General features: G+C 39.7%; 1 protein-coding gene across 1 annotated transcript in view; it reads right to left on the bottom strand.

Annotated features, from left to right (window-relative positions):
* MED13L (mediator complex subunit 13-like) overlaps window positions 1-20,157 on the bottom strand; it is a 203,120-nt gene extending 182,963 nt beyond the window's left edge. The window contains exon 1 of the mRNA XM_010574210.1: window positions 20,011-20,157. Coding sequence (XP_010572512.1) covers window positions 20,011-20,082 — 72 coding nt within the window. The 5' untranslated portion in view covers window positions 20,083-20,157. The remainder of the gene's footprint in view (window positions 1-20,010) is intronic.
* Between the last annotated feature and the right edge of the window lie 6 nt (window positions 20,158-20,163).

The raw sequence follows: 20,163 nt of genomic DNA, 5'->3' as shown, positions 1-20,163 counted from the left end.
TACAGTCATAGTGCTGGTTTCTTTCACTTTCATTGTTTAATTTGTAGAATTCAGCTCTAAGGAGCCGAAGTTAAAAACTCATCCTATTCCCACATTTTCTTCTTTTCCCCCTCAAGGAAACAAATTTTAGAAACAGTACTGAATAAACCTGGCTTACCCCTGCATTTAGGTTTTTCACCACAACTTGACTCATTTCCAGCAGATTCATTCATTTCTAACCTTACTGTTATCTTACTGTAATCTAACAAATGAGAAGGAAAAAACCAAACAAACAAACAGGGAGAGGGAAGAAGGCCCATTCCCTACATGCTGCTTGGTGGTCAAGTGAGTTCAGTGTCAGTCCGAAAGTTGACCACTCAGAAGTCACAAAGAAAAAGTACTACAGGACATAAGAGAACAAGTGACTTAATGAAAATGGTCAAATACAGCTTCATATTGTGGTGTTACAGGTTTACCACACCTGCTTTTTATTTTTATTTTGCTCAAATGAACAAAAACAGAATAAGGAAAGTTGCTATTTACTGTCTCTCAACCAGACAGAATTCTCTTATTAACCATCAAGGAAGAATAAAAAGAGCAGGAAAATGGCTACCCGGACTTTTGGGAAGGATTTTCCCTCTACACAGGGTAAAAACCTGAAGAAGTATACGTGTCCCACTGCAAAGCTGTGTGAATAAACAATTGCCAGGGAAGAAGCCGATAAAGTAATCAAACCATAAAAGAGTTGGCAGCTAGAACCAGGTCAGCAGAGCAATGGTTCTAATTGTTTGGGGTTTTTTTTCTCTTTTCACTTTTAATAGCAGATGCTCACAGCTGTCACATTCAGTTCTTCCCGCCTCTGAAGTGTCCAGATTGTTACCTTTTTATCTATTTCTACTACCCTGCCCATCACACTCTTCCTCTCCCCACCCCAGCCTGCTGCCTGGTTTCCTTCTCCCGCGTTTCCTCCACTCCCAGTTTGCTCCTATGACTGTTGCTTCGTCCTCCTTTCTCTCCACCCTCCACCGGCTCTGGGAGCCTGCCCAGTACACAAAGGGGAATACTCATGTGAATTCTAGTCTAGCTAGCGTGAGTATCATTATCAAATAAAAAAGTGGTATGTATATACTCTGTGTTCACAGTGGGCTTGTATTCTAGTTTCTAATCCACGTTACCACATTCTCACTGCTGTTATTACCTCTGCTTCATTTACAGTATTCATAGCTTCACTTTGCTGCTCAGAAATAGCTGGTGTGCTCAGCCTTAAAGTGGTCCTACAGGAAAAGCCAGCTAGTCTACAGCAACAAGCTGCAAAAACTCAAATACAGCATACACACCTTTGACAAGAGAAGTCACTGCCAGGGAGAAGGGGAAAGAAACAGCAGTGGAAATACTACCTGTAGGAATGCCTGCCTCCTCCCTCTCAATAAATTAAGCTGTATCTAAACACTAAAAATCCTTTCCTTCCTCTTCACAGTACATACAGAAAATATCAACAAGAAAAAGGGTGAATTTTTACTCCTAAAGAAAACAAAAGACTTGCAAATCACATATTCCTCCCATTGTCATCATCTGCACAAGTACATTTGACCTACTGGCCTACACTGCTCCTCCAAAACCCATACTACATGTCACATACGGAAGGATCTCCCTTTTCAAGTCCACTTGAACTTATTTCATTTAGAAGTTTAAACTCTAAAATTTACTTTCCTTCACCACAATAACTGGAAGTAAGCTGTTACTTGTTCAAGAGCTAGCTGGTTAACTGCTGAGGAGCTAAAGGTGACGTTCATCATACCAACAACAGAAGCAAAAAATACTTGTATTTCTTTGATCTTATAAAAATCTCCCTTATCACCTCATTCTGCCTGTATATTGCCTAGCACAGCAGGGTTCTGGCCCATGACTAAAGTTCGTGTGACTATGCCTCAAGGACTATTTCCCCAAACAGTGAATTACCCAGATTGCCTATTTAATTTTCCTTTGAAGAAGCCTCAGCAGTCACACAGGAATACAGTAGCTGACCTCTGCTGGGAAGGGGAAAAATCTAACAAAACACTGAACAGCAGTGAAATTGGTTTTAATTTTTGCATGCCCCTAAACCACCAGTCATCTTCAGTTCCACATTGTGGAAGTGATGCTACCATCCTGTACCACATCAGCAGGATACCAACGGTGACGAAATCGCAGACAGCAGTGGATTATCCCTGCTAAAGACTTTCTACAGCCAGCACTACTGCTTTTGCACTCTAACAGAAATGCTGATCATCTATTCAAAGTTTTGGGGAAGCATGGAAAAGCAAATCAGAAAAGATAGTCAAGAATGGCCAAGATGCACAGCATATATGCCATGTTCCTGGCACAAAAGAAGGCATGGGAGTGCAACAGGAAGAGGCAAAAGGGAAGGACAAAAATTATTTTTTCACAGTAGAGTGCTGCATAGCGCTGAAATACCTCGTACATTACATAATACTCTAAAAGAAAGTGCTTACACATGCTTCTCCAAAACACCTACATCTGTTCTACATGGATGTCTTAGAAAAGGAACGTTCAGAGTTTCTGAAAAAGTGTGATGAATAGGACTACGAATCACAAAGCACCAAAGATTAGTGCTACCATAGGCAACCTAGGAAAAAAAATGTTAAATGTTTATATGTCAAAATCCACTGGGAACATATAAGTCACAAAAAACATGGAATAGAAGGATGACAAAACCAAAAACCCAACCAAACAAAAAAGGTTACTCAACAGCACCACTCACTTGATCAACACAGCAATAACTGTCTGAAACAGCAGACAAGCTCTTGCAGCTTTCTGGTAGCTCAGAGGTATCAGCCCACAACATTCCATCCATATTGCAGATGAAATATCATCAGGAAGAGCATACAGAAACCAGCAGAGCTGCATCCAATTTAATTCTACGCTAACAAACTTCTGAAGTGTCTAGTTCTGTAGAACAAGGAATGATTAACTACTAGAGCTAACCAGGGTCACTAGTGACCACTCACACAGAAAGTGACTCCCAAGAAAAGGAAGAGACAAGTACTGGGCGTTTTAGACTTAGTAGCAGCATAAAATGACATCTCTTACATTGTCTTCTGGTCAAAGATGCAGAGATGCAGTTCAGTGCATTTATTTGGATACGTGCGTTTCTGCTTTAATTTTTAATAGGTAAGCATCAATACTAATCCCTCAGAACGTCCAGATTTTGTCCTCACATTAATTAAAACTGAATTCAAAAGAAGATCTGAATCCTGAAGGAGTACACATGAGAAGACTGCACCAGGAACACTAACATATATTCTGTGCCTCTACAGATGTTTTGTGTAAAGTATTTAACATACTATAGGGAGAGTATCTGCATCCACATGAAGTTTTTTTTAATTAATTTATTTAAACAAACAAACATCACTAGTTTTAAAAGGCCTCAATCTGTAGCAGGGTTTTTACAGACAAGACAGCCAATGGCCGGTGGTTCTGGTGATTGTATTAAAGAACTAAATGTGGTTTCATTTACGTTTAATCAGCAGTGAACACAGGCTGCTACCAAAATGGCAGCCTCTTCCTCATCCCCAGCCATGCATTTCCATCTCCCAATCTGACATTAGATCCAGTGATCATGCAATCACTGGGTGCATGGAATCAGTTCACCAATTTAAAGATGAAAAACAAAAAGAAAGAAGAACATTTATCAGATCAGCACACCGACAGCTTACCCTGCAGCCACATAACCACTAGAGCAGACAGAAGAGCAGGAGTGAGAACGCACAGCTGAAAGCAGCAGTGGAGTGGGATCTCCCCTTTCAGTGACAGCTCCAATCAGATAAAAGAGAACATTAAACTGCACACAGAGACTGTTGTTAATGTACACCTTAAACCAACACAAGCAAGCACTCGTGCCAAAAGCAGTCCTGGACTGGCCTGCCTTCCCTGCCTCAGTCATCTGCTCCTGACTCTACCACCACTTCCACTTTACAGCAGTGCTGCTGTTTGCATAGATTCATACCGAGGTGAACTGACTAAAAATCAGAAGTATTACATTAAACGGTTTTCTCCTCTACTCAGATCAGTCCCCATACCCGATTCATTAAATACCCACAGAGATGCTTGTACCAGCAAGACAGAGGACAGCAAAGCCAGTCAAGGATGGTAGAGCTGCTCCTTTTAGTAAAACAGCCTAAAGTACTCACTGAGATAGAAACCAAGATTGCCAACCTGAGGACAAAACTGTGAACATGCTGTTTTACTCACAACTGGTTAGAAATGAACGCAGAACAAAGCAAAAGTCTTGCCAGGTGATGTAATCTTCTGTGATTCTTGCATCTTTTCCCATATGCGTAGTCTTGGCTTATTATTGTTGCTACAATGTTCTTAACACTAAAAAGCCTGACAAAAAAAGGAACTTAGAAATACTTACTATTAACCAACATTGTTAGTAAATCATGCATTATGCAAGAGATTTTTGCTTTGGTTTATAAAGGAACATATGTTTCAGAGGACTATGCTGTGAAGGGTTCAACTTCCCAGATAAGAGGGGCTTTTTTTTTTTAATTTTTTTTTTCCTAAATTCAGTTAACTGCAACAGGATACAGAATAAAGTGTTTGTAAGACACCTGTTCTAAATGCACTGGGCCAAGCCTGTAAGGAAACAGAGAAATCAGATCTCTACGTCTAACAGTAATATCCAAAATCTTCACTAACATTCAACTTTTTACAGTAAAATTCCCAAAACACAAAAAGATCTTTCTGATGTATCCAAAAGCAGCTATCAGGGTAGAAGAGTGCGTTCAAACCCAAAATTCCACACAGACATCCAAAACCACCCAAAACATACCCAAGGAACAGGCATTAAGGAAAACACAGCCATGCCAATGCTTTCATTCAGAAACATGGCCATAGAAAGAACGTCATATGCAGTCCTTGGAAAAGGAGTGCAAACACAGGTTTCCCTCCTCCTAGATAACTGTCTTAACCGTTACACTCCGCAGAGTGAAACAGCTTCAGAAGAAATGAGCTAGGAGTATCCAAACCTCCGATATCCCCTATACACACTACCAAGCAGAAAAGACAGAGAAAGCAAATTACTAGCACTTTCTTTTACAACCATTAGTCTGCTGCCCTAAATACAGACACCTTCACATCTATCTACAACAGCTGAGGGCTGTAGCCATTTTAACTCCAGGACAGCATCCAGAACTGTAAATTCCTAGTAGAGACAAAACCTAAGCGCTGATTCTTTTCCCCCCCCTCAGGCTTAAATCAGAATAATAGACAGGCAGGAGGGGTCTTCTGCTGATCTCATAGCACTCCATTCAGATTGGCAGAGTTTAGGCTGCTGAAAATCACAATTCCCCAGTAACATTTCACACTGCACAACTTGATTCTGGCATGCTACCAGCAACCCTGAAGATATAATTAGTGCTGTGTAGCCACTGTGACTATTTTCCTCTTCTGCAGTCCTCGCAGATGGAACACAAACAAAACATATCTTCCACCTCCTCTTTTTTTTTTTCCTCATCTCCACCAAACACTTTTTGGACTATATATGTTGTATGGGAAATGGACAGACCAATTCTAAATGAACTTCTCCAGAAGACTTGAGTAATTCCACCCACTTTAATACACAAAGCTCCCTTGGAGAGATTATACAAGCATACAGACACAGCAGAACCAGAAAAAGGCAGAGCATCAAAAGTTCGAGAAATTCTTGTATTTGGCCACTCCAAGTGTAAAGCAGAGTTATTTCTGTATTATTGTACTGCTCTACATTAAAAACAATGGCTAAAATTACATAATCACATGTTATTTTTCCTGCTTCACATAGTACAGAAAGGTGAGAAAAGCTAAGGCAGATTCAGATCTCAGAGGGCAAAAAAATCAGTACCCCAGTACTTCCAAAATAGGAAGGATATACTTAAAAATGAAGCAAAGATCTACAGAAGAGGCTTGAAGGGTCTTATGAGCTAAATAACTAGATATCCATCACCCAGGCCCTCAGCTGCAACCCTGACTTTCACAAAGACTTTCAACATGGCATTGTTCAGGTCATTATCTTTCTCAATTCTCCTATATGAAAGAAAACAAAAATAAAACAAAAGCCAGGTATAAAAATACTTCCCACTTGCCTGTCCAAAAGGTGCTACTCAGACAAATTCAGGTCTGCACAGTGCTTCAAATGTAAGTTTCTCTAATTCTCTTAAGAAAAGAAGCAAGTACTGTAAAAAGCAAAGCAAACCACACCACACCTCATCACTTAAGTCAGGTACTTCTACAAACAAGTTTCAGTTAACCAACGGGAATATAAAGATTAAAAAGCTTTCATCATATGCCCTTCTAACCAAGGGGAAGATGTTAAGTTGTCCACGGTAGCTTAAAAGGCTGTATTTACCAGCCTCTGAAGTTAGGCACAATCTAAACAATTTCTCTAATTTAGATTTTTGTTTGCTTCTATGTTGGATACTGTAGTTGCTAAGTATCTTTAGTCTAGAATTTATGTTTCAAATTGGAACATAAAAAACATAAATGCCATATATGTATTTTTTTGCCAGTTTTATTAGAGTCTCATCTTAAAGATTTTCATTCAAGTAAGTAGCTATTCTGAAGCCACTAGAGACTCATAGGAAGGACTACTCACATGAGTAAAAATCTGCATAAGAAAGCCCTTAGTTCATAGTCCAAGAATTTAGACTGTAGTTAAAGGTGTCATGGGAATTACACCACCATTTTAATTAAATGCTGTAAGATCTTGCAGACATATTCAAGATTAGCACCATCTGTTTTGGTTACAGTGTTTCATTTCACTACATCATCCTCACACAGCAACAAAACACCATTTCACACTCTACTCAAGCCATTTAAATACCAGATAAAATTATGTCATCTTGATACACCTTACTAGGAAGGAAGGACAAAAGGACAATAGACAGGAGGACTGAAAAATACTCTGTAACAACACGTGCTTATGGGGAAGGCAAACACATAGTCTGACAAGAACTCTTGTCCCCCACTCCTACTGAAATAAAATATTTAGTAACATCTGCCTGAGTCCCTGTCAAGCAAGTGGAAAGAACAGAGGCAAGAAACACATCAGGGAACAGAGGAGATGGCTTAACTAAAAAAAAGTTTTCTTCATAGCTATATGTTACTTCTACACTCTGAGAAAGACTCCTATTTGGATAGCACAACCTTCTATGATATGACTGAAGCAGCAACAAGCACCCGTACACAGACATTCTCTTACCTTTTATTCCTGGGTCTATAACTCTCTTGGTTTAAAAAACCAAAACAAACCAACCATCTCAACACTGTGTGGCCTCCTGAAATCAGGTCATTTACTAAACTACATATTAACATTCCCCTCTTTATCCTATCCATTTAAAAAAAGCAGCAAATGGTTCGTGTTCGCTTCCCTCAGGGCTTATCCCTTCTGCCCCTTAAAAAGGAAGGAACCATATGGCAGCGAAGAGAGGCCTTATCCTGCACTGAACGAGCCACGGCTCGTCTTCAAGATGACATGCAGATAAGCATTGCAATAACTGCATAAACAAAGTTCTTCAAACTTTTTCATACTCCGAATTCAAGAATGTAAAAAACCCAACACCTTAAAAAACATAAATCTAATTCTGAAACGGGCCTCACATGGCCAACAGGAAAACCATGCCATGCCTAGTGCTTCAAAGAGCTGACTGATCAGCTGAGTTGAGCATCATTCTTCTTAATATGCAACTGATCAACAGCAGAATGACATGTTTGACTTTAATCCTTTCCCTGTATAAGCACCCAATCAAGTGGCTGGAAAAAAAGGATAAAGGACAGCCACTAACAATCTTTGAAAAATGAAGGATGAAAAAAATTATCCTTTTTTTGTTTGTTGTTGTTCATTTGCTCTTAAGACCAGCAAGAAACTGAGCACACCACTGCATGCAGCACGTGTGCCTGAAACAGCTTTCTGCTGGATAAATCTCTTCTTACCGTGCCGCCCTCTTCCTTCATACCCCCTGGAACAGATTATCTAAATGCTACTACTTCAGAGCTGTTTGTGACAAGCAACAGTGTCAGGGCATTTGTATGTCATCTTTTATCTTTGCCAAGTCTCAGTGAAGGATTTAGCTGTAACCAAAATCCTATTATCAGATATCTTCCTGGTAGACTTCTGTACCTGGGGACATTTGAGATACTGTATCATAGTATGGAGGACCAGAAAAACAAGATACATTTAAAATAATAGAGTCCACATATGCCATTATTAAAAGCCACAAACTAATAGCATGAGCTGTTATGCCTAAAAAGTAAACAGTACTAACAGAAATTAGGTATTTTTTCTTCTCTCTACTAGATGTCAGTGTGATTCTGCCTATGTGGGAGAAGAGGCAGCCAGGAAGATTAGTAGATTGTTTCAAAGAAACAAAAAGTCAGACTAGTCTCAAAAGGAATTTGAAGTGGCAACTAAGCACCATCTTTCCCAGTGGAAAATATAAAAGGAGTCCAATATTAATGCTCAAATTTCAGCAGTTCTGGCACATGCACAAGCTACCAACAAAGAAGTTTTGAGTGGCAAGCATAAAAGAGTAATCTGATAAAAGGGCCCAAACTGCTGATATGCATCCCAACCGTCACAGAATTTCAAGGTTAAATACTAAAGTAAAAGACTAAAATAAAACACAGCAGAAGGAAGGAAAATGAGGGCATGCTGACATACTGAAAGAGAAACAGTATCTTCCTAGAGTCCACTGCAGAAACAGGTTGGCAAAACAAAATGGAATGTTACAAATTCTCACAAAAGAAACAGAAGCTGACACAGAAATGGTTAGGCCATCACGATTCACCTCTAGCTCTGCACCTTCATCACTAACTGCAGTTCTTGTTTCACCACATCAAAAAGTGGAGAAAACAGAAAGGAGTAGTCAAAAAGTATATATTCCATACAACAAAAAGCATTCAAGGATTAAGACTGTTCAGTCTAAAAGAGGGAAACTCTGAGGGTCTCTAGAGCACAGCTGCTGGTTTTGTCTTCCAGGTATCAAATTAAATTAGCAGAATGCAGACTCAAACCAAAACAAGAGGGCTGAACTTCATGTCAGGATAAAAACTTAGGTACTAGTTGAAAAATTGTCTATTAAATATCTACTTGGTTCAAGAATTCTCTCAACCAAATATATACCGAGCCTGGGAGATTATTCAAGGGAAGTATTATTATGTCCTTGATCTACTCTTACATCTTTCTCCAGGTAACTGCTCATGTTTACAAGGGAGTGCATGCTTTTGCAGCAGATTTTTTGGGTCCCCTGTTCTTGTCCCAGAAAAATTGCAGCATTGCCATGAGCACCTATAGCAAGCCCCTAGGTGACTTCCCAAATACAAAAAGCCACGCAATACAGGTCACTGTCACTGACAGCATAGCAGCTGTTAAACTGGTAAGCACCAACACAACATTTCATTAAATCCAGCAGGCCAAACAACCATTGGCCGGCCACCTTTGAGACAGGACACTTTAATGGACTTTTGTTCTGATTCAACAAAGCTGTTCCCATGCCATGTCATTTAGCTAGATACCACACTAGCATCTCTGAAATCTTTATCAGCGCTTGAGGAGCAGTGTCAATGATCACCCTCAAAAGAGCTCTCAGACCTGCCGTCCTCGAGTTAATACCAAGAACCCATCAATAAAACAGTAACAGTCATTCAGGACCAACTCCGGGAACTCGTAAAAAAATTCAATATAAAACAACAACGACAAAAAGAACAAAAGAAGGAATTTTTGAGAGAAGACCTTTGAGTTGCATCAACATCTTTCACCTTCAGTGAATGGCTTTAGTTAGCAAATCTCCAGTCCCTTAACTGATTCAGCACATCTCAGTACATGGTTCCAAACTGGCGCCTGGCTCGTCAGCTCTCTTCACTGTAAAGGCTGTAACTAAGTTCATCAGACAGAGATGTAAAAGGATAACGTGATAAGCGTGGCTGGAAGCCAAAGGGCTGAGATTTAGCCATTACTTGAAAAGATGCTTTTGAGTCAAAAATACTCAAGACACAAAAATATAAGGAAACTGAAAGATGGCAGCAACATCTTCTCAGGTCAGCGTGTGATTGAAACACACATAGGCATGCGCTTCCACACACTTGTACTTACTAGCTTTTGCACCAATACAGACACATGAAATGGTAAGTCGTCATGCTGGAGTCTCACCACCAAGCATGAGAGAGAAACTGAAAAGTCAATCTGAACAACAAAACAGGTACTGAATACATAGGAATCTAGAGGATGCTACTACTGAAGACCTATCCATGTACTTGGAGAACACACTTACTCAACAAAGCCAAGACAGAAAAAAGCATTTTAAAACAAGACATGGTGGGTTTTGATTTGTTTTGGGTGGTTTTATGGGGAAAAGGGGAAGAACCGGAATGAAATTTACCCATGTTGGAACCAAATGTATACCAGTGTAAGCTGTATGCAATGGATGCATACAAAGCCTGGAAGCAAAATGCCATCTCCAAGACAAAAAGACAGAAGGAATTGAATACATTCTTTTCATTTTAACAAACCCTAGGTTTAGGTAGTGAACTACCCTGCAGGTCAGGTTACGGACACTATTTTACAGAGCACACTAAAAGGTACCTCTGAGTTCTATAACACTTCAGCCAGTTTCTTTACAAATTGGAATCAACTATGTTTTAACTTCTGAGTAGATGGTTGAGAACACATAATAAAACGAAAACTACCACTGCACACTTCAGGTAGCACACAAAAGAAAGCAAGCAAATGTGCAACTTGCTAGCCAAAGAATCCCTCCCTCATTCTAAGACAGGGTGAATGATTAGGTTTGCAAGTTCCCTTCAAAAAGGCAGAGTCAGAACTGAGTAACTGCCCATTTTCCAAATTAAAAAAAAAATCCTCTCTTGCAGAAAAGTAGTCCAACACATGAAAAAAGTTGACAAAAGCAAATCTGCAAGTAAACGAAGAAATCTGCTCTCTTCCCCCAACTTTAACCTTTTAATTTTTTTTAACTGAAGGAGGAAGGAAATGTCAAACATCAGAGTCATACAATGGACTATCAGATGTTTCCCAAACCAAGTAATCTGACATATGGGCAGAAAAAAAAAAGGGGGGAGAGAGGGGGGGCTGGAGGAAGTAACAACCCGAGTAGAGTAAACTTTGGCATACCGAGTTAAAGAATGCAGTTCCTTTTCTTCCCTTACACAAAGGGAATTTAAGAGCTCAGAACTAGAACATTTTTGTACACCACATCTAAGCAGAACTGCTTAGGGAATACCAACGACAGCTCACATAGCCGTTTTACGCATGTGTCCATCACTGACCTGCAAAGCAAACTACCCTGCCTGCCCAAATGGGCCCTGGCCCAGATTCCTGGCTCCAGGCTAGGAAGGTAGTAACAGTGCAGAAATACAATCAGACAGCCCTGGTTCTTTAGCATCAACATCATCTTGACCAGTGACATCAAATAAAGCTCAAATTGTTAGGCAGTCTGCCAAAATCCCTCAGCCCTTTAAAAAAACCCACCACAGCAAGAATTCTTTCTTACGAATCTTCCTTAATATAGAAAGAAGTAAATCAATCCACTACATGACTGGTCATGTAGATTCATTTTGCCAGCTTTCTTACTGTCATTCCTGCAAAGACAAGAATCCAGCAACTCCTGCCAGAATGAAATTCACAGAGAACTCAAGTCAAAATTTTATTAAAATACACACACAAAATTAAATAATCAGAAACTGGGCTAAAAGAAACCAGCAAATTCAGAATAAAGTAAGTTAACCAATTAACCTATTCTGTCAGCAAAGTTTTTGTTTGGTTGGTTTTTTTAAATAAAAATACTGGAAATGGTCACTACAAGATGTTCCTGGAATTCATTTTATAACTCACCCAGAACCGCCTACAAATTCAGTAATATTGTGGACATACACGAAGTGAGACTCATAAAAACCTGACACTAAGAGATTGCAGATATACTAGGCTAGATTTAAAAACTTCCTAGTAAACCAGAGACTCCAATAAGAAAAAAGTCATGGTTTTATACTGTAACAAACCACACATTTTGAAACTTATGTCTCATAGCTGTCAGCTATGAACACATTGTTACCAAAAAACTGAAGGTTGCCAATGCCTGGTCAGTAGGTACAGAACAGTCTTCCTCTAAATTTTTTTCCTCAATCCTCTGTTCTCACAGAATACTGTATTTTATGGGCAAATATGGAGCTATAATAGGCAACAACAAGGCACTGACCACAGCATAACTCTTTTAAAGCTAAAAGATTAATTAAATAAAGTTTTACTGAACAAGCTTTAAATTTCCTTCTCTAAGACATGGATTGTGGTTACGCAGCCACTTTGATCTCGCTTCAATCCATGCCGCTGCCAAAACCTGGTGGGGAGAGAGAGGAAGAAGGGGTACACAGAGCTGGCTAGGGAATGAGAAGGGGAAAAGCTTTTCACTAGGTCAGCTCCCTGATCCAGGCTTAAATATGAGCTTATAAATCCTTCTGGGGTCACCAAGGCATGGAAGAAGAGTGAAGGAGGAGGGAGAAAAATGAGAGGGAGAAAAACCACACCTCCTCTTCTTTAATTAATATTATTTTCTTTTCATAGAAAACAAGAATAGTACACTACACTGCAACATTGGCTGACTAAAGAAAGCAGAGGTAAGCACCTAATGAGAAGTGATACAGAAATACATGTGTCATATACTAAAAATTAATTTCAGAAGACTGACCATTTTTCTCTATTTTCATAAGCTGATTAAATACATTCCTTAGTATAGCGACAAGGTCTTTGTGTATGTTTAAGCTCATCTGTGTTAGTCACATAAGTGTAAATATTGCCTAGGGGCACATTATACAACAGCAACACACAATAAAATTTCCTGTCTCAAAGAAACAAAAGAGAGAATGCCACTAAAAGCTCAAGTCACATTTCCATATGCACTACTGCAACTCTGCTTAGGAAAGTGAATTAAGCCACATAAGACTCAATAAGAAATAAAATTTTTTAACAGACAGGTAGGAAGTGAGAGTCAGGATTTATCAAAATTAATCAAAAACTCCCAGCACAAGCTGGAAAGACTGCTTAAACCTTTTACATTTGTGAGATACTAAAAAACAGGCACCATCTTACTAAGTAAAAAGCTAAGAACCCTCCCGACTGAAAAGTTAAACTTACTATATGGTATCAAAGTGGTTTATGTTCAGATGTCATTATCATTTTACAGTATAGCGATCATACTAATGCAAGACTGCGTAACTAGCTGAAGCCACAGCAGGAAACAAATGCAAGCTGTCATTCTTAGTATCACAGGCCTGTTATCCCTGCGGTATATACTTCACATATGTCTGCAGAGGGAATCTTAACACAATGTTTTAGTAATATTTTGAGGTCTGTTAGAGGACAATATTTTTATTAGCTGGTTTCTCTTGGAGACTACCAGTTGATCTTGCAGAACTCAGGGAAAGATGACCTATTTTTAAAGCAATACTTAGAGCTTAAAATGAAAGTGGTATAAAAGTTTGGTCTGAGGAAGAAGGATGCCCCCATGTAAATATATACTCCATATAAACAAAACTTCCAGATTTGATTTGGGACCTTCTGTTGAAAACACTGGTGTACTTTTAAAACTGGCAAGTTAATACTGAAATGAGCACACTTCTAGTCAGAACAGTATTTGTTTCATTATTTGTGTTACTATGGCACCAACAACTTGCAAATCCCACTGTGCTAGACTCTACACAAAAAAGTGCACTACTCACCCACAGAACAGTAAATGAATACACACAGACTTGAAAGAATATAAAACTATACTTGTCAGCCTTAAAAGCAACAGTCTGAAAAGACCAACCACCTATTCAGTGTTATTAGGTTGTCTGTAGGATCCCACAAACAAGTTTAGGAAAAGGGTTTGTAGGACAGCAATGTAGTAAGTCTGTGGACATCAACTGGTAACCTCCCACAAATACAAAGGAGGGACTAGGAAAAAACCCAAAAGACACTAATTTATAATTTGATGATCCTGGTGTATATCGGAGTCAGGAGACAGTCAGTACTGAATGAAAAATAAAAGGCAGAGAAGGAATAGGACTCAAGGCTTTGGAAGTGAAAGCACGGTAACTTTGAGGAGATGTAACAGCAGGGGAAGACAATGAAAGACCGCAGAAAGGTGCAACGTGGTCCCAGTCACAGGATGTGAGAGGAAAATTTGTAGCAGCATTCTTGATATGACCAGAGATGTTTTAATCAAACCCCAATAAAAGGATGCTGCCACAACTAAGGATGTAAAAACGAAGACTGGGGGAACGGAGGGTGGCGGGGGGGTGGTGGTGTAACTCCCTAGAGCCACCAAGGAAAAGTAGAGACAACAGGTTAAGTGTTCTCATCCAGTAAACAGAAAGCTTCAAACAAGCATAGAAGTTCAACTTACTACAAAGTATAATACTCCAGTAACATCGATGTTCTTTTGGTATTTAAAAAGCAGTGCGTCTGCACTCACACACGCACACTCCCTTTACCAAGGCATAACATTTTTGAAAACGGAGAGATAAAAAAATTAAAACAAAATCCATAAAAATTCCTTCTTCATCTAATGACCAAAGTTAATCAAGTTAACACATTCAGCAGATACATCTCATATGCACCACATTTTTTTTTCCACTGAAGCTCAAAACTTTCAGTATCTTTAGATTTTTTTCAAAAGAATTGCACCGTCAAGAAGCAAAATAATAGAAGAAAGGTCAACATATAGGATTAAAGAGTTCCTTCTTTACTCTCTTTCACATAAGGAAGTGCTCTCAGAAGCAGAAGGGAAGAAAAATTCAAGATCAAATGAATCGGGGGGGGGGGGGGCGTTGAGAACTGGGGTTATGATGTCAATACTGCACTTAATTATGTAGAAAAATCCCGAAATATGTATTTTCAGATAGTATTACAGTAAGTGAAAATCATGATTCTTAAGACATAGTTACCCAAGATTATATTCTTAATCACGTTGATGTTTGCAATAGCCGTCTTGCCAAAGGACTCGCATTGTCACCAAAATCAGAACACAGTCATCGGAGAAGGATTCGCAGCCCCAGTATACATGTACATTCAGAAGATAATCCCGATTTCAAGAAAACCTCACTCAAATATTTCTTAGTGGCTAGCTTGGGATTCTTCGGCATGCTTTGTCCTCAACTGCAAATGTCACTCCTGCGCATTCGATTTTCTTCGTGCAATATTCAGAAAAGGTTAGTTACCCAACACAGATTCATTAATTCCACTCCCAAAGCTGGGCAAGCTAACTGAATGTCGCTCCGTCCCAATCTCTTAGCAAATCTGAGTCTATTTTCTTCAAACTCACACCCTAGTATACACCATTAAACTGTCGAATACTCTGACAGGACATAATAAAAACCTGCCACTGCAGTGATTTAAAACATGAAATAATCTTTTATTAGCAGGAAGCGAGCAAGCTTTCCAATGTCATTTTTCTACTTCTATCTTGTTACCTAATAAAATTCAGGATAAAGGTAACTAAAGAATGTCGTACTTTTGGAAAACTTGAGAGGTTAATTCCATTTCTTAAATATACATGCATGTAAATTCACACCTACATACAATTTCAAACAAGCAAGATATCTACTATGTAGTGATGTAACATCCTGCATGCCAAAATAACAGCCTACTGCTTGGAGCACTGCATTTACGATAATACAATAAGCAAGAACGACTACTGGTTAATTTACTGCTACTTAAGCAGGTGGTTGGGCAATCAACCATTTACTATGAAGTCCTTTACCGACAATTATGCAACACCAAGGAGTACCTCACTGGCAACCTCTGCCGCCTTCGCTTTCTGAATGCCATGAAAAACTTTTAAGAAAATAATTCAAATGCCATCTCAGATTTCCTTGACTCCTTTCAGTTTCATTCTGAAAACGGCAACAAAACTCACTGATCGAAGGCAACAACTTCTGTTCCTGTTTGCAAACCGAAAAAAGTAACAGTAGCAATGACCTTTACAGTTCGTAAATTTGCCTTTGAACACTAACTGGAACAAAGACACCATTCCTACTAACTGGACCTTTCTGGCAGCAGGTTTCTGTAAGAACACATTTAAACCAGTACTCATGACATCTTCCACACCAGCTTCTATAAAGTCCTCTATAAATAGGTCTCACTTTCCAAGAACACAATCATGTCTTTTCCAGGCTGAAGACTCCTACAGTATCTAATCTTTCACCACATGAAAACTACTCCAAATTTTAGGTCACTCCTGACACCCTTTGCTGTACTCTTTTTCCAGCTCCAACGTATGAAACATTACGCAACTTCATCCCAGTTTTCAGAGACTGACTTGTGCCTTTGGACCCACCACGGCAGCTAAGCCAGACAGCTGGGGAAACATCTTCACACTTCACACAAGCCCTCACCATCATATGATTAACCCTTACTCACAGGAGAAGTCATACTAATTTCAGCAAGACTACTTTTATGATTAAGGATTATTCATAGAAGACTGTTTGCCAGCTAGGTCTGAAGTTTTAATACAAAGTGTATTACCTCAGAACATTTTGTCTCTAAATAGTTATTAGACAACTCTTAATTAGTATTTAAATAAACTGGCCCTTAACAATTGCTTATTAAATACTCTTTTGATAAACAGACACTCTTTTTCAGAAGCAGCAGCAGACATTTTGACTACTGCAAAAACAGAGTTAGGATTAATATAATTTCTTCTACTGCTGTGCCAGAAACATAGCCATTTCAGACAGAAAGCGTATTTTTAATGAGCAAGCCTATTAATCTGCTGCGTATGCCAGCATAAACAAGTTTATATCCGAGGTGTATTCTGAGGACAAATATGCAAACCGGTCCTTACATCATCTTACTAAGAAATGCTTTGCATTTAGAGCGAAACTCTAGATTTCTTTGTGTAGGTTGGCTGTGGGGTTTTTTGCCTGACAGAGCATACAAACATTAACCCATTTTCTAGAACGGCACTGGATTCCTGCTTTAGTATAGAGCAATACGCGATACAGACAACAGCCTTTTGCGTCACTAACTCCAGCGGGACACTTCATGAAACCCAACTAGGCAAGCCTGAGATCACGCTCAGCATCTGGATATTCAAAGCTAACTTTAAACTTTTAACTGAAGACTCTGTCTTCCCCTCAAATGAAATATTTTGAGCTAAGAACACTAAGGACCCCTATACTTTCTGGACATCACTGATAAAAGAGAATCAGTTGCTAAAAAGCTTTTAGAAAATATTTTCCATAAAAAGATTCAGAAGAAACAGTGGTATCTAACCTCTCTCTAAAGGCTGTCTACAGTCAGAAGAAAAATAAGACAGCCATTATGAATTGTTAAACCAACCCGAATCCACTACAGCAACCAGACAGACTCGCCACAAAGCTCTGCTTTCTCTGGGGTGGGGAGATAGCGTTCCTTCTTAAACAAAACAAATGTTTGTGGGAAGAAATTATTTCAACATAAACAAACAGAATCACAGTAGATTATAACTATTTCAGAACTGTAACTCTCCAGTCAAGAACATTGCTTTGTGATTCACACCCAAAACAAAGCCTGCAATAAAAAAATTTAATTGTCAACTTCTAAGAGCAGAATCAGTTCAAAGAGATTTGTAATCCACCTGACTCCTAAAGAATGGATGAATTCCCATCAACAGCTGATTTAGTTTGTGCATGTTTTTGTTCCTTTACACTGAAAAAGTAAATGATTAGCAAAAGTTTCTTTAATTAGTAATCCAGACTACTGTAGCTTTAACACTTCATAAATTTTGAAATGACCATGACAATTTGAGGTTAAAGGGTTAATGGTGTTGGCCACGTATTTCCAGTCAATATTTCCTTTCTCAATATTTTTCACTGATTCATAAATCCTAACAAATACTAACATAATATAAATCACCCTAATGGTTTGCATATATGCTATATTAAAAAAAGTAATACTACGGTATTGCACTTCTTTTTGCAAGTGGAGCCAGAAAACAATAAAAACATTACCGTTTCATACATAGCACCACATTACAGGTATGGATACCTCCCACAAAATTACATGAGAGATTAAAGGGTTGCACATTAAACTCATTATTATTATTATTACTATTAAACCCACTTGCAAAAGAATTTTGCTAAATTTATTTCAATGATATTATACACCCATTTAAAATTTAACATTTCCCTAGTCTAGTAAGGTGGGGAGAAAAAAAGAAAAAAAACCCAAACACAACACCAAACCACAATAACTACAAAATAACTTCACTTTATAATTTATGCTAATTGCACGCCAACAATTATTTTTACCAGTGACAGATTTGCAGACTGCAACTACATGAAACATTACGCTTCTCAAAAACACGCTACTCAGTTCTCCATTAATAAATGGAGACTTCACAACTCTCTTTCTGTAAAGGACAAAGCATTCACTACCTTGCTCTTACAATCACATACAATTGTCTCCCTCACGCTTACCGCTTTTTCTTTCTTACTGGGTAAGAGCACTGCAGTCAAAACCACCATAACAATTCCTGCATCTTGATACATATAACACTGCTATATATTTATATTAGAAAATGCTTTCAAACAGAAGCATAGGTACAAACTCATGCAACGCAACAGTTCCATAAAAAGCCAAAGTAAGAATTGCATTTATTCTTGCAGAAGAATCTCTGGGCCAGTTTCCTAGCAGCGTAAGTGACTACAGCTTCTTGTCCCAGATTCTTAAAAGGTATAAGCAAAATAAAAACCAAACACACATACATTAAAAAAAACCAAACAAAAAAAAAAACCAGAGGCAAAAAAATGAACATACAGCAATAAAAGGTGAAAAACATAAAACAAAGAGCTCGATAGTTTTTAATTAATTTTCTTTTTTCTCCTTAATGCCTATAAGGGAGCTAAAAACAACCTCTCCCTTTCTATTAGAAAAAGGCCACCACCACATGTACCCACCTCCAATTCTGGCAGAGCTCTGATGTGGGGAGGGGGTATCTACCAGAAATATTTCCTACATGCTCCCCCCAAACTTGCATTACAAGTTTTTGCTTTAATTATACCATACCATGCACTAAAAAAGTCCCTCCTTCCCTCCGACATTATCCCTGGTAGCACTAGAAGGCTCTTGATGATCCAATAGTCCTCTCGCTCACTCAGCTGTTGCCCAGCCAGACGGCATAATGTTCCTACATGTGTCAGGTAAAATAACGCAAGGTCTTTCCAAATGACTTTGCCCTTACAGAGAAATGAATTGGTTTTCTTGTTTTTGATTTAAATTACAAATCTGTAGCTAGCCAAAAGCGATACCATAATTTCTGCAACATTGAACCGGGCAATACGAGTAGGAAGTTGTCAGTTACCAGTAAGATGGGTAGACAGCGTCTATGCAAACAAGCATACTACATTTTCAGCCACTGAAAAGGTTTGGGGTTTCTCTTTTTTTTTTTTTTTTACCTCTCACCCCCAAGCACGATCTACGCCAAGCGGAGACCACGCCGTAACAACAGCTGACGTGCAGTCACAAGAGCCCCAGAGCACAAGTCCGACAGACAATCACGCTACGCGACCGCTTGCTGCTGCTGCTGAAATGGCGTTTGTCATTGTGAAAGGAGAGAAAAAACCCCACAGTTCGGTAGGCACAAAGCACACAGGGCACGGAGTGCCAAGGGAGGCGGGGAGAAGAGACTGTTTACCAGAGAAGATGGTCGTACATGCAGGCGGCACGGGCGGGGGGGCAGACAGACACACGGACACGATCCCTTGCCTCCCCGCTCCCCTATTCAGAGCAGCGCAGCCGCGAGAGCGACACACGCACTCGCAGCAAACCACGTTAAAGAGCAAAATAAACACGGGGAGCCGGGCCGGGGGAGGGGCCAGCGGAGGAGCAGCCCCACGGGCCCCGACTATAAAGCCCCCCCGACCCCCGGCAGCTGCACCTCCGCCGGCGAACTGAACTGTCTGCGCGGCGGAGCGCCCGGTTACCCCCCCCCGGGCCGCCCTTTCCCCCCAGCCCCGGGCACTCACCAGCGAGAAGAGGTTCGAGTGACAGTCCTCCAGGCTGGCCCCGTTCGCCACCCAGTTCGCCGCTGCAGTCATGATCCTCGGCGAGCCCGGCCGCCAGAGCGGGGCATGTCTGAGGAGACGGGCCCGGCGGAGGGGGAGTGGGGCGGGGAGCGG

Source organism: Haliaeetus leucocephalus, unplaced genomic scaffold (genome assembly GCF_000737465.1).
Source record: "Haliaeetus leucocephalus isolate CR32 unplaced genomic scaffold, Haliaeetus_leucocephalus-4.0 Scaffold13, whole genome shotgun sequence".
Lineage (NCBI taxonomy): Eukaryota > Metazoa > Chordata > Aves > Accipitriformes > Accipitridae > Haliaeetus > Haliaeetus leucocephalus.
The sequence above is the reverse complement of the archived record's forward strand: the minus strand, read 5'-3'. Positions and strand labels throughout refer to the sequence as shown.